The 23,360-nt window shown below is 36.2% G+C and overlaps 1 protein-coding gene across 2 annotated transcripts; it reads left to right on the forward strand.

The window, feature by feature from the left end:
- Positions 1–1,554: 1,554 nt before the first annotated feature.
- Positions 1,555–23,018, forward strand: Guf1 (GTP binding elongation factor GUF1). 2 transcript variants are annotated; one of them, XM_042678092.1, is made up of 17 exons: positions 1,555–1,810; positions 3,555–3,666; positions 3,807–3,955; positions 4,398–4,478; positions 6,349–6,426; positions 7,462–7,545; positions 8,278–8,342; positions 9,231–9,434; positions 11,240–11,379; positions 12,737–12,860; positions 13,212–13,344; positions 14,566–14,709; positions 15,552–15,685; positions 18,747–18,848; positions 19,958–20,077; positions 22,218–22,254; positions 22,847–23,018. In XM_042678092.1, exons 1-17 carry the CDS (start codon positions 1,646–1,648, stop codon positions 22,982–22,984), a joined length of 2,010 nt encoding a protein of 669 aa, XP_042534026.1. In that variant the 5' UTR covers positions 1,555–1,645; the 3' UTR covers positions 22,985–23,018. The 2 variants fall into 2 exon arrangements, with proteins under 2 accessions (XP_042534026.1, XP_042534027.1); XM_042678093.1 differs by lacking the exon at positions 1,555–1,810 and adding an exon at positions 2,334–2,374.
- Positions 23,019–23,360: the final 342 nt, after the last annotated feature.

Consider the following 23,360-nt stretch of genomic DNA (forward strand, 5'->3'; position numbering starts at 1 on the left):
AATTTCAGATACCTTGATCTTGGATTTCTAGCTTCCAAAACAAAATTAAAAATACAAATATTACTCCCTTTGTGGTACTTTCTTATCGTAACCCTAGCAAACTAGTGTAAATTAAATACAATGCTTGTGAAACAGAGTATTTTGTAAGAATGTAATCTCTCGGTTGTACATTTACTTTTAGGGAAAAATGAGTCGTCATTTATGTGTTTTAAAAATTTATCAGCATCTTAGAAGTTCTTCCTTCAAAATATCACTATCTTGATTTATGGCCGTGATTTTCCGCCGTGATTTTCCGCCAACTATGTTTTATACTTATATGTTTTTTTACTCATCTGTATCCTTGTTCAAGAGAGCAGAGTTTAATGGAGTGGTTAAGGGAGTGACTATGGCGTTAGACTTGGGATCACAGCTCTGATGTATCCATTTCCCGTGGATTCCAGCTAACCTTGTTATATTCCTGCTTGTGCTCAAGTCTGGTGCTTCCCCCCCCCCCCCTCCTTCAACTCCCATTATAACACACACTCACCACTGCCAAGGGCGAGCTGAGTTCATTCACTCTGGGTGGTATTTCCTATATTTACAAATCTGTCCTAATCACTGTCACTCACGCTAGGCTTTGTATCCAAAGAGTATGAAACTGAAATCATTAAAGTCTCGGCAGCAGACTTAATGCATGCCGAGACAGTTCATCCGCTAACTGAAGCAGTAATAGAGTTAGTCACGTAACACAGATTGCCTTAAAAAAATAATTCCCAATAAAGAGCTGAGCCTGTAACAGAAGTTTGATTTTAATAAACGATTTTGATCGCCCAGCTGATCAAACGAAATACTACGAAAGATTTCAGACACAATGGTGAAGTAAACACCACCGACCCCCCTCCCCGGGCCCGGGCCCCCTACACCTCACAAGGCCCAAACTCCAGACACCCCAGAGACGATCCCGGGGCCGCGTGGTAGGAAGTCGGGTGCGGCCGGTCCCGTTACCTCCGACACGCACCCCTTTCTTACTTGGACAGACCTCCCCTCTCCGTTCGGTACACTTGTGATGAGGCTGTAACTTAAAGTAGGGGGAATTGCTAAAGAACCCAGGACAGACTCTTCCTACGCTCTCTGCTTCACAGCCATTCCTGGATTCACCAGGACACCAGAGTCCTTCCTTCCGGTGCGGTTCCTCCTCTGCGGTCACTGATCACCGAAGGAACCATCAGTGCACTGCTAGCTATCGTGTAAGGATCTCCGAGACGCCACACTGTGCTCGAGCGTCCCAGGACGCAGCCCTCTCTTCCTGGGTGTGTGCTGCAGGCGGGCCCCGCGCCCACGTCCGCGGGCCTGGCGTTCCCGGCGGGTAGCAAGGTCTGAACCTCCTATAGGAGCTTGGAGGATGGATCGGACAGGACCCGCCTCTGGGAAGCCCGGCAGCCCGCACGCAACCGCAGCCACGCCTCCCCCACGTGACTCGTGGCGGCTGACGTCACGACGTCGTGCGCCAGGAGCGACGGAGAGCCTCTGGCGCCGTTGATTGGCTCGCGCGGTCTCCGGTCCCGGCTGTCACGTCTCGGCGCGGCCTCTGGGCCGAGCGTGGCGCCTCCAGGCCATGGCCTTGTCCCTTCTCAGCAATCTCTCTTGACGCCTCCTCCGCCAGGACATGTGGATCCCGGCGGGTCGCAGCTGGTGGCGCGGTCGGGCGCTGGCGCCCTGGGCTTCAGGGCCCGCCCGACCCAGGTTGCCCTGGTCCCGGCCGGCGCCGACCCACGCGGTCGCCACGGATCCCCGGGCGCCCTCCAGGCCCTACGGCTCTGCAGAGCTCAAGGTGACCGCCGCGACCCGCGCGGGGGCCGTTAAACTTGGGGTGCCCCGCGGGGGTGGGACTCTGGGGGTGCTCCCGAGGCCCGGGGGCACGGGTCCCCCAGATCCTAGCTGCAGGGCCGGCTTCCGCCACAGCCGGCGGCGATCGGGGGACCCAGCCCGGCCCGATGGCCCAAACAGCTCCGATCTGGATTAGTTCTTGGGGGGCCCTGGGCCACGCGCTTTGCCGATGAAGTGTCCCTCGTTTTGTGGAGTTTCCCTCTCACCACACCCCGAAAATACTCGTGAGAAGCTGCTCTCGTATGCCCCACTTTCCTGCAGCTCATTAGCCGGAGGATCTCTTCTCTGGTTGGATTTCCTCTGTTGAATGGCAGGCTAAGCAAACCGTCTTTGGCTGTTGGTGATACTTGCCTGATCTAAGACATCTAACTTTGAGGTCCCTTACCTAGATTTTCAGAAGCGTCGGCTCCTTCTGTCTTATTATTTCTGTTCCGCCCCCAGCCCCTCTCTCCCCCGCGATCCCTCCACGGAGGACAGACCTGTGAAAATTGACTCTCGTTTGGAGAAGGTGGGATTCTACCGCTCTTAAGTTACGCTAGCAGCCATTGAGATAACTGAAGTGGTAAAAGTTGAGGCAGAAAGGTGATTAAATGCAAGTTCCGAATTAGTGGAAAAAATAATATAATTCACCGACGTTCACCTTTGCAGAAACTCCTGTTTCTAAAAGTGGATTTGTGTATACTTCAAAGTATTTAAAACACTTTTCCGTGTATCTTTGACTTAGAGAGGAAAAAAAGTCTATAGTAAAAAAAATGTGTGTGTGTGTCTGTGTGTGCACGCACACAGACTTAATTGAAGATACAATCATACTTTTAGGTGCTCTTATTGAAACAATTACAGAACTGAGGTGAATTGTATAGTGTAATTTGCTGATGATGTAATACTAATTAGATTGGAAAAATTAAATGTTTAGAATACAAAAAAAGGGGGCATTTTACTTGAATGAGTTTTCTTTATTTTGGTTTTTGAATCAGAGTTTCCTTGTGTAGCTCAGGCTAGCCTGAAGCATCTATCTGGTAGTCTTCCTGCCTCAGCCTTCAGAATTCTTGGATTTATAGACATGGACCACCATACCCAGCCTGAATACATTTGAGTAGTTAAAGATGTGGCTCAGTAAAGATGATATGTGGGGGGAAAGCCATGAGTTTCACTTTAAATATTTTAAGTATTACTTTAATATTTGAGTAGTTTAAAACTTTAAGTGGTAAAATGCTTTTTGTTGTGGTTTATGTTATCTTTTCCTCAACAAGAGCTACAAAGTATCAAAAATTATAACTAAACTCTTTGAAGGCTTTACTGTTAAGAGCACAGATTTTTAAATGGGCCTGATTTGTGAGTTTCATTGTGATAGCAGCACATCACTTCCTGTCATTTTTTTTCTGTAGCTTGTTAGCCTTAAGAATTTTTGCCGTATAAGGAGTTTTCAGAATGAGACTTCTAGTTACCTTCTAGATGTTCTAGGTATTCTCTGTCCATGAAGATAGAGTCAGGTCCTGATTACCTTTTATGTTTCTCTTGTAATTTGTTCTTTGTTATATGAGCATAGTCATATATCTTTACTTTCGTAACAAATATAAGCTTTGCAAGTTATAGTAAGTTAAATATAACATTAAAACTATCTTGAGTTATAGATTTGTTTTCTATTATACACAGTTTATCTTACTGTAGTGTTTCTCTTCCCTTTCTAGGAAACACCTGACATGTCTAGGTTTCCTGTTGAAGATATCAGAAATTTCAGTATCATTGCACATGTGGATCATGGCAAAAGCACTTTAGCTGACAGACTCCTGGAACTAACAGGTATTGTCAGTTCACACCATTGGCATAATGTGTAATTGGGGTTTCCTTTTGCCGTACACTTTTAATATTTGGTTTTACTTTCATTGTGGTGTTTTCTTTTGTAAATCTTTGGAAATATCATTGAGGGTTTTTGTTTCTAGGGACAATTGAGAAGACAAAGAATAACAAGCAAGTTCTTGATAAATTGCAAGTGGAACGAGAAAGAGGAATCACTGTTAAGGCACAGACCGCATCTCTGTTTTACAGTTTTGGAGGAAAGCAGTATCTTTTAAATCTCATTGATACACCAGTAAGTTCATGCATGAACTGTTAAAGTTAGTCTTGTATTAATAGCATGAGTTCTTGATTTTTGAGCTATTTTTAAAAAACATATCTTTTTGTTTTCTTATTCTTGTGTTAATAATAACTTGTTTAACAAGTTATCAGAAGAAGAAATATAGGGGCTGGGAAGGTGGCTCAGTGATAGAGTGCTTGCTTTGCATGCATGAGGCCCTGGGTTCAATTCCTCAGAACCACATAAGCAGAAAAAGCTGGGAGTGGTGCTATGGTTCAAGTGGTAGAGCACTAGCCTTGAGCTGAGGAGCTGAAGGACAGCTCCCAGGCCTACAGTTCAGGGTAGGAGGAGGAGGAGGGGGAGGGGGAGGAAAAAAATATATAATATCTTCTTTTTAAGTAGAGTCAGTAGATTTAAACAGTGTATGTTTAAAAATACCAATCTTTCTGTTTTGTAGGGACATGTTGATTTTAGTTACGAGGTGTCCAGGTCACTTTCTGCTTGCCAGGGGGTTTTACTGGTGGTTGATGCAAATGAGGTAAGACTTTTTCATTTTAATTGATGTGACAATCTTATTCGTTTGTTTGGGAAAGTTTTCCTTTAAACATGTGTTAGGAATAAAATCTTTGTATTTGAATGAAAGTATATTGTATTACTCAAAATCATGAGCTTTGATACTGATGAGGTGAAAATCTATTACAGTAAAACATTCATGGGGTTGAGACTTTTATTTAAACTTTTTTTAAAGCTGATTAGAGGAATTATTCAAAAGATTGTTGTAGTTCTTGTTGAAATATGTTGTATTTTCAATGCACTGTATCAAAACCTGTTAACTGAAGTTTCTATAGCAGTTTTATAGCAAAGCTTGAAAATATTTAGTTTCCAAGTCATGTTAGGAGATTTTAATGCAAAAATGAATGTACAAAGTGATAGGTTTCAGTGATATTGGTAACATTACCAAATCCTTTGTGGTATAAACACAGTCATCAAAACACACACAAGTTTGATAAAAGGTCTAAAACAGATTGGAATACTTTGTAAGCATGTGTGGAAAGATAACAGTGAAATCCTGTCCTATGTAATATAAGCTCATTTAAAAACCCACATGTTAGGCATATTACATATAATTATTATAAGAATTATGATACACCAAAGTAAGATTTTGATATATCTTAGTTTTTTACAGTGTTCATTTAAAACTCAAAAGAGGTGGGCTGGGAAGGTGGCTCAGTGGTAGAGTGCTTGCCTTGCATGCATGAGGCCCTGGGTTCAGTTCCACAGTACCAAATAAGCAGAAAAAAGCTGGAAGTGGCGCTGTGGCTCAAGTGGTAGAGCGCTAGCCTTGAGCTGAAGAGCTGAGGGACAGCGCCTAGGCCCAGAGTTCAGGCCCCACAACCGACCAAAAAAAACAAAAACCAAAAACTCAAAAGAAGTGTTCTGATTATTGTGTCAAGAAGTACTTGATGCTTATTCTCTACCTTGAAGGAGGCTTTGTAAACTGTGTCATGTGACTATTCTATAGTAGGTCCTTAAAGGTCCTAATGTTGTCTTTATGTCTCTAGTGCCTAACAGTTCCTGGCACAGTCTCAAGTGCCTAACACAGTGCTTGACACAGAGAAGGACCTTCAGTAAATTCCTTCTGAAATAACAGGAATTATCACACTGAGTGATCCAGCTTTATGGAAGTACAAGTACCAGAGTTTACTTTATGGTTCTGCTTAGTGAGATTCTCTACATTAAACTTGGTAGACTGTCTGATGGTTTATTTTGCTTGACTTGACGATTGCATTGCCATTGACAATCTTTATTTTAGTCTGGAGAGAAATAGAGGAAGGATATTCTTGATGAACTTTCTGACACTGAAATGAAATATTGAGATAATTACACAACTAAACGTTATTTTTGCTGAGCTTTAGAAGTTCTTGTCCATAATAGATTGTCTTCACTGTTTTGTGCTTGTGGCAAAATAGCTTGTCATGGTGAGAGTACTTGGTGGGGCCAAAGAGGGGAAAGGCAGGGTCCTACAGTCCCCTGCAAGGGCATACTTCCAGTGATCCAGGGACCTCCCCCATAGGTCCTGTGTCCTAACCATCAGAACAAAAGAGACTTTTAACACATAAGCTTTGGGGGGCGAGGAGGGCATTCAAATATATGACATTTTGTTTTTTATTTTCACAGTGATATAAAAATCTTAGGTTCTTGTTCAGTTTTTTATTCAGGCAGTGAAAGCAATTAGGAAGCTTGCTAGAAAAGCAATACACTTTGAATAGACTGAAAGTGGGTTATTTCTAGGGTGAGAATGGCCAAAACCTTACTTTTGATGAAGCTATATGGAATTGTTTTGAATGATAAATTTTTCAATACAAAGCAGAGTGGTCAATCTCTATGTCATGTTTTGATTGTTCCAGGGTATCCAAGCCCAAACAGTAGCAAACTTCTTTCTTGCCTTTGAAGCACAGCTGTCAGTAATTCCAGTTATAAACAAGGTAATTGCATTGAGGCAATAATTCAGTTTCGCTTTATAGAATTCTATCTAGTGTTTAAATGTGAGGTATACTGTTTCTTCTTCTATGAGGGATCTCAGGATATTTATGTTGGTGGGATTTATCTCCTTGAGTTTCATGTGAAGTATTGCAAATCAAACTCCTACTCCCTTATATGTGGTTAAAAAGATAGTTGCCCAGATTCAAAGTTTAAGTTCAAGATTTTGTACTTGCCAGCCATGCTGTTTGAGGCAATCTGCAGCACTTTGTGCCCTGGTTGAAATAAGAGTACTTAGAGCCTCCTGTTTACACTTCCTGAAGTGGCTAGATCTGCTTAAGTGTGTGTGTGCGTGTGTGTGTGTGTGTGTGTGTGTGTGTGTGTGTGTGTGTGTGTGTGTGTGTGTGTGTGTGTGTGTGTGTCTGGTTGAAATAAGAGTACTTAGAGCCTCCTGTTTACACTTCCTGAAGTGGCTAGATCTGCTTAAGTGTGTGTGTGTGTGTGTGTGTGTGTGTGTGTGTGTGTGTGTGTGTGTGTACGTACATGTGCACCAGTCCTTGGTTTAAACTCAGGGTGTAGGATGCTGTCCCTGAGCGTTTTTGCTCAAAGGTAGTGCTCTACCACGTTAGCCATAGCTCTACTTCCAACTTTTTCTGTAGTTAATTGAAGAAAGAGTCTTACAACCTTTCCTGCGTAGGCTGGTTTCAAACCACAATCCTGAAATCTCAGCCTTCTGAGTAGCTAGGATTATAGGCATAAGCCACCAGTGCCCAGTTCTTCTTAACTTTTAAAATCAATTCACAGAGTACTGCTTATGTTGTTATTATATTCTTGACCCTGCTTACATTGTTATGCCTGCTTTGTTTCTTGATTTCTAGTTTTTAGTACTTGTTAAAACTGTTTTGATCATATGTAATTTTAATTCTTTTGAAAAACTCATAGGAGCCAGGAAGGTTTAGTCAGAGAAGCTTGTAACTATCACCAAATATTGCTAGTATGTAATGAATTTTATTTTTATTATCCTGGATTTTTTTTTTAAGATAGATCTGAAGAATGCTGATCCTGAAAGGGTTGAAAAGCAGATTGAAAAAGTGTTTGATATTCCATCTGAGGAATGTATTAAGGTAAAATCCTTTTTTGGAAGATACTGATTATACTTTAAAAGAGCTGTTTTAAAAGCTAGCTATAATAATTATAGGAAACAGTCTATTTGTATTTTATTTCAAAATCGATATGATTTTAAATTTAATTTTTTTTATTTAAGTGTCATATGATGGCTTGCCACAGACTGCTGTGTTGCCTGGTAGTATATCGTATCATTTCAGCAGTGTGTCATTTTTTTTTTTTCTCTAAGTCTTACTTGTTTTTTAAAAGCAAGTTTCAGGTACCCAATTGTTTTTTATCAAAACACAATAAATTATTGCATACAACCTTAACCTTTTCTAAAAAAATGAGAGTGAACTTGGGAAGTAAGGGTGTTGAAAGGCTTGACATCATCTTTAATTTTTGAGATTTTGGTGGAATATTATTTACCAAATGAGCAAAGTGAAGCTCAAGAAAATAAGTATTGCTCAGTGATATCCATTCCACAAGTCTGTAGCATGGACTGCTGCTCAGATTTGTTGAACACCTTATAAATTGCTCTCTTAATTCCATATGAAAGTGCTCTTTTATGCAGTCTTAGAAATGTAGATGCACTTAACTAGAATGCAAAGAGGTATTTGTCTGTGTACTCTTGTAGCTGCTTATGATTTTCTCTGTATTCAAGCAAATGTTAGATTTCCAACTTCTGATCATAAATAATTGTGTTCTTGTATTTATTTAAATTCTTGTACTTTTTATATGTATATTTTCAGATTTCTGCTAAACTTGGAACAAATGTTGAAAGTGTTCTTCACGCAGTTATTGAAAGGATACCTCCGTAAGCATTTTACTATTTTTATATATTCATTTACATATAGTTCAAGATCATAAATTTGACCTCTCATTGTTACTTAGTGTGTATGATAAATACTCTTGCAGAAAGTGAGAATAAATTTTTGCTTTTAACAGCATGGATGAGGCAAATACAATAAAATTAAAAAGGCAAGAATAGGAATCTTTTCTTGATGAATAATAAAGAGACTTAAATACGTTGGTAGTTCTTCACCTTATACTGAAGCATAATGAAATATATACATAAGTATCTAAAACATGAGATTAACCACCATACCCTATACCATTAATCATAGCTACTTGGTAGGCAGAAGTAGTAGGATCATGGTTTGAATGTAGTTTATGAGTTAGTGGCACCTTATCTCAAAGGCAAGCAGTGCCATAGTGGTGCACACTTGTAATCCCAGCTACAATTCAGCTATAGTTGATGCTCGTTGTCCGAGGTCAGTCTGGGTAGAATTGTGAGAATTGATCTGAAAAGTCCCAAGCTAAAAGGGGTGGGCGTGTAGCTCAAGTTGCAAAGTAGCACTGAGGGTTTTTTTTGGGGGGGGGGGGGGGGGAATGGTCGTGGGGTGTGAATTCTGGGCTGGGTGCTGTCCCTCAGCTCTTCAGCTCAAGGCTAGCGCTCTACCACTTGAGCCACAGCACCACTTCCGTCTTTTTTCTGCTTATGTGGTGCTGAGGAATCGAACCCAGGGCCTCATGCATGCGAGGCAAGCACTCTACCACTGAGCCAACTTCCCAGCTCATATTAGGTTCTTGTTTGGGTTTACATAATAATAAATGTTAAACCAAAGTAGTTGAAAACAGGAATTTTATAGATGAAGATTGCAATTCAGTATGTGTATATATATTTTTAACTTGTATCTAATAGGCCTAAAGTGCATCGCAACAATCCACTGAAAGCATTGGTATTTGATTCAACCTTTGACCAGTATAGAGGTGTGATAGCTAATGTGGCGTTATTTGATGGCATGGTTTCCAAAGGAGATAAAATTGTATCTGCACATACTCTAAAGACATATGAAGTTAATGAAGTAGGAATTTTGGTTCCTAATGAGCAGTCAACTCATAAATTGTAAGTAATCTGTCAATAATTAAAATATGTCCATATGTATTTCTATTTCTACTGCTTTCTATAAGAATCCCAGTTGGGTTACAGAAAAATAAAACCTGATCAATGTAGCTATACAGCAAATATTCTATCACAAATATTCTCATGCATGAAGGGAAATAAGACATCTGAGGTGAGAGATTTTTATTCTTCGTGACTAGCTGTAACTATCCTAATGATCAGGGTGCAATGGGGCCCATATTTCAGTACTTGATGAGAGGATGAGTTAGTCTCTTCTACTCATATACATGTACAGTGTTTTAAGAGGTGTTTTTTTTTGACATTTCATTACAACTAAATTTTCCACTATAAAAGTCATATAGAAAAAAGCTGACAATTCTTTTTTTGTATAGTGTGCAATTCATGGTAGAACTTTGTTTGACTAATTCATGGGATTAACAAAACAATGTACATTAGAGAAAACAGATCTGAGTTTGCTTATACAACACTCACTAAACCCATGTTAGAACATATGGGACATGACCTTGGACGAATAATATGAAACTGCAAAGGTCCTGTTTGCTCTATAAAAGTTAAAGTTTTGAATCAAATGGCTTTGCAAATCACATTTTAGGGTTTAATGTTGTATGTCTAAAAAGCAGTATGTTACTCAATTTTTTATTTTACTTTATTTTTATTTTGTTTTTGTGATCAGTCATGGGGCTTGAATTCTGGGCTTGGGCACTGTCCCTCACCTCTTCAGCTCAAGGCTAGTGCTCTACAACTTCAGCCACAGCGCCACTTCCAGTTTTCTGGATGTTTTATTGGAATCTCATGGACTTTCCTGAGCGGGCTGGCTTTGAACCATAGTCCTCAGAGCTCAGCCTCCTGAGTAGCTAGGATTACAAGTGTAGGCCACTGGTGTGCAGCTATTACTCAGGTCTTTATCTAGAAAGTCTTAAGTTTATTGAAATATTTCTACAGTCTGCTTATATCCTGCCATATGTATTAAGCATTATCTTTATTTAAAATTCTTACACCTCTTCCTACATATAAATTACTGTGTTATTATGTAGGACATTTTTTAAAGCTAATTTAATGATCTAAGATGGACTAGGTCCCATATTAATGTGTTTGATGGCACAGATCACAATTGAAATACAGTACAAAGAAATCTTCCATTTTGAACAGGGTACTGGTGGCTCATGCCTATAATCCCAGCTATTCAGGAGGCAGAGATCTGAAGATTAATGTTTGGAAGCCAGCCTGGGCAGGAAACTGTGAGACTCTTTGCCAATGAACTGTTCAGATAAAGTTGGGAGTGGCGCTGTGGTGCAAATGGTAGAATGCTAGTCTTGAGCAAAAGAACCTCGGGGATTCTAACCAGGCCTTGGGTTCAAGCCCCAGGACTGGCAAAGAAAATAAAAATTAAAAAAAATTGACACTTGTAATCATGGAATTTGATCTTTCTATGAATATCAAATAAGTATCAGGTTTGCATCTTTTTTTATGATTGAGTAAAAATGTACTTTTCTTGTTAAGAACATATGTAACTGGTTAATGAGACATCAAAAGCTGTGCCTTTTGAATTGCAAAAGAGAGGTAAGATCATGAAGGCTTCAGATGCTTGAGCAGAGATTGTAGGTACTGGACAGGCTATAAAGAGTTTTTGTTGAAGGGCTTTTAGGGATTGATATGTATGTAGCACTGTCATTTGATCAGATTTTGTTTGGAAAGGATGTTATAATTTTCAGGAACAACAGAACTAATTGTGAGTACGCACTTAAACATGAAAGCAGTAAATATTTGCCTATAATAATTTTATTTAGATATGCAGGACAGGTGGGCTATCTGATTGCTGGGATGAAAACTGTCACTGAAGCACAAATAGGAGATACATTGTATTTACATAAGCATCCAGTGGAGCCCTTGCCTGGGTTTAAATCCGCGAAACCAATGGTATTTGCAGGTGAGGAGCTCCCAAAATCAAAGTTTGAGGGCTAAAATATTTTAAAACAAAGTATGTCTGAAATAAAAGTAAACTTATCAGAAGATATACATTCTGGTAATTTCAATTAATTGCTAATGGCAGGACACTGTTTCATAGTGTGTATGTGAATGTGTGTATGTTTGTGTGTGTGTGTATGTGTTTGCTTTATTTCTATTTATATAGCAGTTTATATCCGATTTATATCTAGAAGTGGTACACACCTGTAATCTGAATACTTACGAGGCTGAAACAAGATGATTGTGAATTTGAAACCAGCCTGGCCTACATAGCAAGACTCTGTCTCAAAAATGAAAGAATATATAAAAGTATATATAAACACAAATGTATGTGTAAAAAATACACATCTCTGATTGCATGTATATGATGAAATTTTATGTGAGAAATCATTTAGGATGCCTTAAATAAGAAGTAAGTTGATGCATACAAGAGCTTAGATATAGAAATTTCCTTCTTATATCCCTAGGGAGTTCATTATTATGTTTGAACACATTTTTCTAGTTATAGTGTTTTTATTACATGTATCCAGTCGACATTGATGTCCTCCGCCTAGCCAGGCTTTGCTGAATTTTGTATGGTACTAGTGTTGAATTGGAAGAATAGTTTAGCTTCAAGTATGTGTAACTTCAGAACCTTTCACTACATGTGCTATTAGGGACATATGGGAAAAAAAAAATCTGACGGGAGGTCACCAGGTTGCTCTGTACCCTGGGCACCCAGATTTTTTCCTATCATTGTGGATATGCGTCATGTTTAGTAAAGCCAGTCATTTGACTTTTAGAGCACTTGCGTGGTGTCACCTTCACAGGTATGAGATGAGAGAGATTCTGAGAAATCTGTATCCTCAAAAGTTGGTTTTTTTTTCACTAAATTGTTAAAAATAAAATTTATCTTTGATTTTAATAGAAAATCTGTCCTAGAAAATAGGAGTTCAGTATAGTTCCTATTTTGCTTATGTATCCTTAACCTATTTATAGTTTTATTTGTAGCTGTGGAATATATATATGCTTGTTTCTTAAACACAATTACCTAATTTTGAATAGGCCTAATTTCCAGTTTCCCATTGTTATTGTTTTTCTTCTCTCTACATTTCTACAACACGATTAACATTGTTTGGAGTATGAACAAGCTTTAATACAAATGTATTAAAGCTAATGATATGCAAGGTACTTTGCAACAAATTTGTCTTAGTATTTATAATGTTTGGCCAGTCAAAACTAGGAAGATAATATTGATTTTTGTACTTTGCTGCCTTACACATTAGGCTTGGTTTGTAAGGCAGTGGATTGTGTTGTAGTAATAATTTTTGTATCCCCAGGAATGTATCCTATAGATCAGTCTGAATATAATAACCTGAAGAGTGCTATAGAAAAACTGACTTTAAATGACTCCAGTGTGACAGTTCATCGGGATAGTAGCCTTGCCCTGGGTGCTGGCTGGAGGTAAGATTTGTTCACATAGTAGAGTCACGTTTTTATAGGAAAATAAAATGTAAAAGCTTTTGAAATTCCTTAGGATCCCTTGGTGTGAGAAAATGACCAAAATACTCTGTATTTCACAGTACAGATTCATGTTTTGTAAGTTTTACAGTTAATTTAAAATAGATTGTCAGTGGATGACTTGACTCTTATTTAATACAATTATACAAGCACTTATTTGTGATATGAGTTGCTTGAATGGATAACCGTTTTGATACCACTCCTCTCCAACATCATATCAATAGATTCATTTAAAAAATAGAGCCTATGCTAGGACATAAATATTTTGGAGTCTGTCTTTTTTTTCTCCCACAGGTTGGGATTTCTTGGACTATTACATATGGAAGTTTTCAATCAGCGACTAGAACAAGAATATAATGCTTCTGTTATTTTGACAACCCCCACTGTTCCATATAAAGCTGTTCTTGCATCAGCAAAGTTGATAAAGGTTGTGAAATATTTAATACCACTTTGTATGAGCACAAATAGGAAAACTTCACAAATAAATGTGGACTTTAATGCAGAATGCAAGATAAATTTTTATTAATTTCTTTTTAGTTTAATAGCTGATGTCCTATTAGAATATATTCTTGTTTATAAGTAAAAAAGATTAACTTCTCTTCTTTTTAATAACAAAGTACCTTTCTGAAAACTATATTATTTATCTTAAAGAGGCCTCCACATTATAAAAACTAGTCTGGGGGCTGGGAAGGTGGCTCAGTGGTAGAGCGCTTGCCTTGCATGCCTGAGGTCCTGGGTTCGATTCCCCAGCACCACATAAGCAAAAAGAAAAAAGCCGGAAGTGGTGCTCTGGCTCAAGTGGTAGAGTGCTAGCCTTGAGCTGAAGAGCTGAGGGACAGCGCCCAGGCCCAGAGTTCAGGCCCCACAACCGGACCCAAAAAAAAAACTAGTCTGTTTCTGATAGTAGAGTTAGTAATCAAAGTACTGTTCAAAATTCAACAAAAATATGAAAGCTATAACTTCCATCATAAATAACAAAATGTGAAGTATTTATTGCAATTGTTTTAGAAAAATTTAAATTTCAGGTGAATGAGGTAGACAATATTATATTCCATGTGAATTGCAATTTATTAACCACTAACTTTGGCATATATATTTTAAAAATTAGTTTATAATTAGCTAAATGCACTATAAAGGTCACATTTAAATGTAGTCTTAGGCTAGGAGTGTGGCTTAGTGGTAGAGTGCTTGCCTAGATGCATGAAGCCCTGGGTTCTATTCCTCAGTACCACATAAACAGAAAAAGCTGGAGGTGGTGCTGTAGTCGAGTGGTAGAATGCTAGCCTTGAGCAAAAGAAGCTCTGGGACAGTGCCCAAGCCCTGAGTTGAAGCCCAGGACTAGCAAAAAAAAAAAAAAAGGTAATTTAAATGTAGTCTTAAAAATAATACAATCCTTTGTCATAATTTTCTAAATTTTATAATTTGAATTTAAATGTGAATGAAGTACTTATTTATAATCAATATTAGTAATATGAATGTTTATAGTTAGAAGATTTTCTTTTAAAAGTATGTTAGAATAATACAACCTTTAGGAAATTGTGTTTTAATTAATTGCGATAAAGCAGTAACAAAATAAGCTATATAAAAATGTATGAGTTAAAAGCAAGTTATTTTATTGACATTTCTTTTAATGTTTTTTAATTCTTAGGAATACAGAGAAAAAGAAATCACAATCATCAACCCTGCACAGTTTCCTGATAAGTCCAAAGTAACAGAATATTTGGAGCCAGTTGTTTTAGGCACTATTATAACACCAAATGAATACTCTGGAAAAATAATTGGCCTTTGCCAGGTAGAAATGTAATTCAGTCTAATACAGAATGTGTTTGAGTCTTCCAAAACCATGGTATCAAGCTCAGGTTTTCAAAGATATCCTTCTGCTGAGCAGATTAAATTGAATAATTTAGTAAGAGATTTCATGTGTCTAACTACATAGATACATAGGTAGATTGATCTGCATCCACACATTTATATGTATAGTATAGCTATTTTTAAACTATTTTGACTTTAAGAAAAATATAATCAGTAGTTTTGATAATCATATTAAATTACTAAATTAATACTATAGCCAGAAGAAATTTCATAGTTATCCTGAAAGGGCTTAAAAGTATAATTTCTTTTACTATTTTTGAGTTGAAATTGAGTGCAGTTTAAAAAATAATTTTAAAATGTCAGAGACCTTACAAATAGAAGGTATTTCTCTCTTGTTTTATAGTTCTTGCTAGTATCTCAAATAGTAGCAGGAGACTTGAGGTTTAGTTTTGCTAGCAAACTAGATTTTAAGTTCATTCACTTGATTTCTCTAGATTTAACTTCTTTATTTTTTAAAATGTAATTAGAACTTTATAGTTACATCTGATTTATTGCTAAATGAAGTAATGTAAAACTTTAAAGATAAAACTTTTAGATAAAGACAGGATTTAAAAGCATAATACAATTGAGACAAAATGGTTCTTGCTGTGTTAAACACACTGCTAATTATGATTTCACAAGACCCTTAAATGTTTTTTCATTTGTCCATCATCCTGTCATTTATTGATAAGATTTACAACTTGATAGATGACATCTGTTATACCAGTTTAAAGCAGAATTTGAGTTGGTTGTCATTAATCACATTTTTTCTTTCTTCTTTAGGCTCGAAGAGCAGTTCAGAAAAATATGACATTTATTGATCAAAATAGAATTATGCTTAAGTATCTCTTCCCTTTGAATGAAATTGTGGTAGACTTTTATGACTCCTTGAAATCTCTGTCTTCTGGCTATGCTAGGTAAAAAAGCAGGATATTAAAATCATGGACTTTTTTTAATACTAATAAGAATATGGTAATATTCTGCTTGTTCAGTAATATCAACATAACCATAAAATTAGTATCACTGCCAGTTAAGAAGACTTGGATCAACCGTACAGATGTTGAACATACTTGAAACTTATTAAGTAGGAGAAAAAGGACTTTGTTAATCAGGAAAGGATCACTTTTCTTTTAATGAAAAAGTTAGCTGGGTACCTTCTTCATTAAGAGTAGTATTCTTTGTCCATTTTGAAAAACAGATACACATAAAGTCTATAAAAATTGCACCTGATGGGGCTGGGAAGGTGGCTCAGTGGTAGAGCTCTTGCCTTGCATGCATGAGGCCCTGGGTTCGATTCTTCAGCACCACATAAGCAAAAAGAAAAAAGCCAGAAGTGGTGCTGTGGCTCAAGTGGTAGAGCGCTAGTCTTGAGCTGAAGAGCTGAGGGACAGCGCCCAAGCCCAGTGTTCAGGTCCCATGACTGATCCCCCCCCAAAAAAAAAAAATTGCACCCGCATTAATGAACACTCTATTAATGAACTTGATCTTCTTGGAAGTATAGTCCATATCATAAAAATCCATTGTGTGTATTCATGAGGAGTATATGGAACCCAACCAGTAAAAAGGTAAAAGAAGAGTTAATGTTAAATCATAAGGAACTGAATGTATAGCATTTGACAATTTGACAGTCTTTTTAAAAGTATTCCCCAAATCTTACATTAGAGGGTGTGTTCCAGTAACTTGGAAAATTTTTCCTTTTTTTTTTTTTTTGATCACTCGTGGGGCTTCAACTCTGGGCCTGGTGCTGTCCCTGCACTCTTCAGCTCAAGGCGAACACTCTACCACCTGGCCTCATTGCCACTTCAGGTTTTTTAGTGGTTTATTGGAGATAAAAGTCTCAAGGATTTTCCTGCCTGGACTGGCTTTGAACCTTGATCCTCAAATCTCAGGATCCTGAGTAGCTAAGATTATAGGCATGAGCCACCAGTGCCTGGCTTCTTTTAATTTTTACAATTATAATCTAAGTAGTTGTACAAAGAAGTTGTCATTCATCAAAGTAATATATGGATATAATTCTCTCCCATCCAACTTGGAAGTTTTAAGTGAAAAGAGCATCTTGGTGGAGAGTCTGCATATGTACAGTATCTTAGGAAATTTTTATTTTTGTTTATACTGAGAACTTGTTTTATCTATTTGATCATCTAGTATTTTTTCTTCTGTGTCTTCTTTCAGACAAGACTGAACAAATAAGTGACACTGGAATTTAAAGTGAAATGAAGTGGCATGTCTGAAGTAACAGTTAAAAGTGTGGTTAATAGGCTTTGTTTGTACACATTTTTAGCAAAATCTTGTCAAACTGTAATTTTCCTCTAGGCATGTTTTTCTAAATTGTGCTCAGAAAATCTTTTTGGCTTGAAGAAGTAAATACATTTGAAATTAAATGAAAGAACACCGTTTATATTGAAATATAGAAAAATAAAATATTCCTGCATACCAAATTATAGTAATACTTATAAACAAGATGGATGTTTTTCAGTGAAGTAATTCTACACTTTGTTTCAGTCTATGCCCTTGTAGATAAGGCCACATAACCACCCACAGATTGAGATCAGAAAATTACTTTTGTACTGTGCCAAGATCTAATATAAATCAATTGAAGATGTAATGCCAACCATATAGCTATTTGTATTTAGTCCCCAACCTCCAAACTTAGTATACTGTGGATTCCCAAATGTATTTGCTGCATTTTAAAGAAATATTAGAATACATATGTTTGGTTTGTTGTTTTGTCTTGTCTTCAGCAGGTCTTGAACTCTCCTTGCTTGTTTGCTGGCACTCTGTCACTTGAACTAGACCTGCCATTTTGCTACTTAATTGGAGATAGGTGTCTTGAAGCCTCTTTTTGCCTAGGCTAACTTCGAACTATGACCCTCTAGGTCTCAGCCTTCTGAGCATGTGGGATTATAGGCGTGAGCCACCAGTGCCAGGCTAGAATACCTGTGTTTTGATTAAAGATTAAGTTTCCATTACTTACTTTGAAACACAGCCACTGTATAACTAATTCCTTTGAAAACAAGTTAAATTATAAAATTTTGTGACTTACAACATACAAATTTTGAAGCTATTAACATCAAAATTAGGGGTTATATCTATGTAGTATATCTGTATTCTAAATAGTATTAGCATAGTAAAGTTGTAAGTTGTTTGCTAGGTGAAAATTTAGAAAGTGTACCTATTTGCAAGTGTTTAGCAATGTGTACATAAAGACCACAGGGATATGTATATACAAGAAGAGTACATATAATTGTTTTCTGTCCATGATTTGAAGGAATTATAGGCATAGTGAAATTTTATTTATTACTAGGATTCAGTTTGTAACTTGAGCACTTACATATTTCTGTTTTGATTATCTTGTAAGGTGTGTGTAGATTGTTAGTAGTTAGAACTAAGTGCTTATAGGTGCTAGGCTTGGCTCTGCCCTCAGTGCTTCGTATGTGTTCCTGTTCCAAGGACATTGCATAGATTCATATATTTCATCATCACACAGCCCTAAAAATTTAAACCAAAGAGATAATATAGGAAAAGCAAGTTTTATTTGTTAATGGCTGTTTGCCAGTCTCTTTAAAGTTAAGTTGTCATTCATAATAGAAAACCAAAACAGTAACCTAACGGAAGAATCTTGAGAGTGACTTAATATGATGTAGTTGCCAGGGCCCACTTAACTGCTGGGGCTGAGAGAAGGGGTTGGTTTCACTTGCTTTCTTGCTAGTATGGTTGAACCACCTTCTTCTCCCTTCCTCTGGGGACTTTTCCTTTGCCTTTTCCTATTTTTATCCCTTATTTCCTATAGTTGAGGAATTTTGCCTCTTACTGTGGCTACTTAGATCCATTCACATACAACTGAATATGGAATATATTGGTGGGTAGTTAAATATTTCAGGTTAGGGAGTAAAGGTGGCAGAAAAATTATATTTTCTAAAAAAAGATGTGTAATCTCTTAGGAAGTAAAATGGCTATCATTTCATCTTCTTTTGCTAGTTTTGATTATGAAGATGCAGGCTACCAGACTGCAGAACTTGTAAAGATGGATATTCTACTAAATGGAAATATTATAGAGGAGCTAACAACTGTTGTACACAAGTAAGTTGAATAAAAATTAATCATGAAATGGGAAAAATAATTACTTTCATGTCTTTCTGAGTTATTTCAGAATTAATTACTTATTTCAGAACTTAGTTATTTTTTAAAAGGGCAAGAGGTATTAGAATCTAAGGGGAGGATAAAGTAGAAGGTGGAGTGAAGGCTAAAATAGAAAAGCACATTATATATTCATGAAAAAGCATAATGAAACCCCCTACAAACTCCTTAGACAGTAGGAAGAGGAGAAAGGGGGATTAAAAAAGACTAATGTAGAAGAGGTGAATTTGATCTATCTATCTATCTATCTACATATTATATAAATATTGTAAACCACTTTGTACAATAAATTTATGCTAACGAAAAAAGAAGAAAACCTCTAAGTTAATTTAAATAAGCTTCACTCCACCAGTTTTTCCTTCTGTTGTTTTCAACAGTTCAACTACTGAAAATATAGAGTATAATTACAATAACTAAAAAACGTCTTAAGGGAAGAAATGCTTCTCTTACCATGTAAAAAGTACAAGAAAATATTTTTTAAACAGTACAATGATGGTTCTAGGATTAAGAACAAAATTAATTTTCATATTATAAACATTTTAATAAACATTTGAAAAGTCAGATATGTATGCACAAACTGCCAGATTGCTTAAAATGTTATAATGCACTCTTATAATTACTGTATTTTGTCATTTAAATTATTGTGAAACTACTTTGTGACAAAAATATCTATTAAGAAAGTAGGATATATACTTTCTTACCTGACAAAAAACATACACAGAAAAACTAGAAGGACATATGTTTAAAATATCAAAATATTAATAGGGGTTTTCTGTGAAAGGCAGGCATCGAGAATATTAGATTGGTGATAAGGATCAAGGGTAGATCACTTGCCTGTGAAAAGGCCCTGGGAATGATCCCCAGAACTGCAAATAATTAAAATGTCAATTTCCCCCTTCTAGTATATTTATACTAATGTATGTGGTGATATATTTTTCAAAATCAGAAAAATTTGACTTAGAAATTAGTATTTATGATAAAGTTTCATTTGCGCTCCTTAAAATATCAATTTTACATTGATTGTACATGTGTTTTCTTTTTACTTCTTTCAGAGATAAAGCATACTCTGTTGGCAAAACTATATGTGAACGCCTAAAGGATTCTCTTCCTAGGCAGCTGTTTGAAATAGCGATTCAAGCTTCTATAGGAAGTAAAGTCATTGCAAGAGAAACGTGAGTTGATAATCATTTTTGATCCCAGTCTTTCTTAGAAATAGTATAGCTAGAAAACTAAAAAATATTGAAAATTTTAACTTCATTGACCTAGGGTTTATTTATATAAACCTACTGTTTATTTATATAAACAGTAAGATGGTGCTGGTTTATTAGTTCTAGTGGTTTAAATGATAATTACTTTGAATTATATGTACTACAGATCATCAAGTGATGTACCTGGACTTAAACATTTTCCACTCACTTTATAGAGTGACTATGAGTTTTCCAAGATAAGTAGTTGTTGGTTTGTTCGTTTTTAAAGATTTTTATCTACATAGTTTAGAATCTATTCAGAAAAATTATAAATATAGAAACTGAATCTAAAGGACATTTTTTAACCTTAGGCATTTAGTATCACTTTACTAGAGAGGCTATAAATCAGAGAACTACAAGAATATTGTTTTTTTAAATTCTAGATTAAGGTACTCATACTGGTTTATAGTAGAAATAGAGAGCAAAGTTAATTTCAGTGGGAAACTGGTCATTTCCATGAAATGTAATGTATGATAGAGGACACTGAGGATGCTGCTCTGCTTGAAACAGTAAGTGCAGAGTCTTTTGCAGTACTTTTTCTCAGCCTTACAAGTCCTGTGAGCTCTGGAAATCAGAAGTACTTCCTCAGTTATGAAAAGTTGGTTGCTACTAACTTCTAACATGCCAAATTTAACTTATCAGTAGTGCTGAACATTTTCATTTTTATATAGATTTTATAACATTTGTGGTAGTTTTGTTCATCTCAGAAGAGGCAAGGTGGAGTTGATACCTAGTGAACATCCTAGAAAGTGCAAATTAAAACAAGGATACCAAGTTGACATTCTAAACATAATTATATTACAGATACTTTAAAAGGAAACAAATTATTCTATACCTTAAAAAATAACTAAAATAGGGAGCTGCTTTTCAAAACTGTAGTGATCTGCAAATCTCTCATAAAAAAGTAGTGTAACTGATAATGTATTAAAATCAGTTTTGTCTTGAAATAAGTTTTATAAAAGCCTAAATCTTGTAAATATTATCTTACTAGCTGTTTTGTAGTAAGATAATAACCATTTTAAATTTTCTAGAAGTATTAGCAGTACTTCTAGGTTAAGCCAGAAGTAACCTGTTACAATTCTTTTATAATGGTCATAATGTTCAAGTTTGACCTAATTAAGCCTGACTGATATATAACCTTTTTAAAGGAAATCCAAAACACTACAACACTGAGATCCCACCTTACTACAGTTAGAATCAGCAATCAAGAATAAAAACAAAAAAATGTTGGCAAGAATGGGGGCCCTATTTTCATTGTTGGTAGGAAAGTAAACTTAGGGTAACCACTATGGAAAGCACTATAGAGCTTCCTCAGAAAACTAAAAGCAGACTGCCTATGATCTGTCACTACCACCTTTGGGCATCTATCCAAAAGATTGCAAGTCAGAATACAATAAAAACACCTACATACTCATGTTCATTGCTGCACTATTCACTATAGTTGTTAGGGAAACAGCTATACAAAGGACAAATGTGTGTGTAATATATTGAGTGAAGTCAGGCACATCTCATTTGTGGATATCTACAACATAAACATTTATGATATCTATAGTTCCAAATGCATATATACACTATCAAACTAAAGTATGGTATATAGGGTGGATTTTCTTGGTGTGACCCCTTGGGACAATTAACAGTTTAATAAAATGAATACCAGAAAGTTGAAATATGTCTTGTTAGAGGAGGCTAGAGTTTAAGGGGAGGGCAGCAGATGGAGAGAGGAATGATGGGCATATAGAGTCATGACATTCGATGTCCATACATGAAAATGGAACCAGGAAACTTGAGGATGAGCAGGGCTATAGATTGGGAACAGAATGGTGATCAAGGGTGCATTGTACACTGACATGTTCAAATGCAATCCTTTTGTACAACTGCTAAAAAAATAATCTTAATGAAATGAATGCTGGTAATAATGTTTGCTGTTTTGCTAAAAGCATTTGTGGTACATAATTGCAAAATTACATTAGTATTACTAAATGTATTAGTAAAAGAAAACTTGTTTTGGAAAGAACTTTTAAATACTACAAAGAAATTATGTACTTAAACATTTCCTCTTTTACAGTGTGAAAGCCTATAGAAAAAACGTTTTGGCAAAATGTGTACGTATATTGCTATTTATTTTATGTTGCTTTATGTCTGTGATTTTTATCTAAATGCTATATGAGTTTCTGGCACAGTAGTCTCTATGTTAGACTAGTTATATAATCCAAAATTCTAAGCCCAGAATCAATAGTGATTGGTAACTAAGTTTCCATGGGGATCTATCTAAAATATAAGGATTACAGGAGGATAAGATCTAGCAGATTCTGGTTTGAAGCAGTTTACAGAGACAAGTCTTTAAGACTTCATCTCAAATTAACTAGCAAAGGCTAGACTGTACATGTAAACAAACAATACAGATTTCAAGTGATTATCAGCCATGAGCAAGTAATCAGAGGGAGTCCAATGCCCGAGTTCAACCCTAGTAGAAGCAAGAAAGCAAGCATTAATGAAAAACTAAATAAAGCCCTTCCTATATTTTGAGAAGGTGGTGTAACTAAGATCTGATAGCAAGGCAATGCAAGAAGTAATTTTCCAGGTGTCTACCCATAAATAGTAAGATGATTATGTTTGTAATCTTGCCTTATGTAAATATATGATTATTTTTCTATGAGGTGAATTGGACTTCTAATTTTTCAAAATACTTTTCAGTATGGTGGTGATATTACCCGAAAAATGAAACTTTTGAAGAGACAAGCAGAAGGAAAAAAGAAGCTGAGGAAAATTGGTAACATTGAAGTTCCAAAAGATGCCTTTATCAAAGTTTTGAAAACACAACCTAATAAATAATTCATAGAACCAACCAAAGAAGTTTTGCCAATTATAATTGATGTTATCTTTTTTTTAGTAACTCATAATATGTTGGGAACAGAATGAAAAAATTTAAAATATGTATATTACCTTAAGGGTTTCCTATTAAATAATCTAGTAGATTTTCTTTGAAAAGAAATAGTGGGTTATGTAGGATTCTAAAGCTATATTGCCTGGTCTCATATTTCAGTTCCATTACTGACTAGTAGTAATCATGATCAAATTACCTATACTTCATCTGTACCATATTTAGTAAAATTGACCTCCTCATACTTCATAGTACCTTTCTACTTTGATATGATGAAAAGATAATAGATTTTAATTATTTAGAGGAATGCATGCTATACAATGAATT

The sequence above is a fragment of the Dipodomys spectabilis genome, unplaced genomic scaffold (assembly GCF_019054845.1).
Source record: "Dipodomys spectabilis isolate Male_0828 unplaced genomic scaffold, ASM1905484v1 ptg000043l, whole genome shotgun sequence".
Taxonomy (NCBI): domain Eukaryota; kingdom Metazoa; phylum Chordata; class Mammalia; order Rodentia; family Heteromyidae; genus Dipodomys; species Dipodomys spectabilis.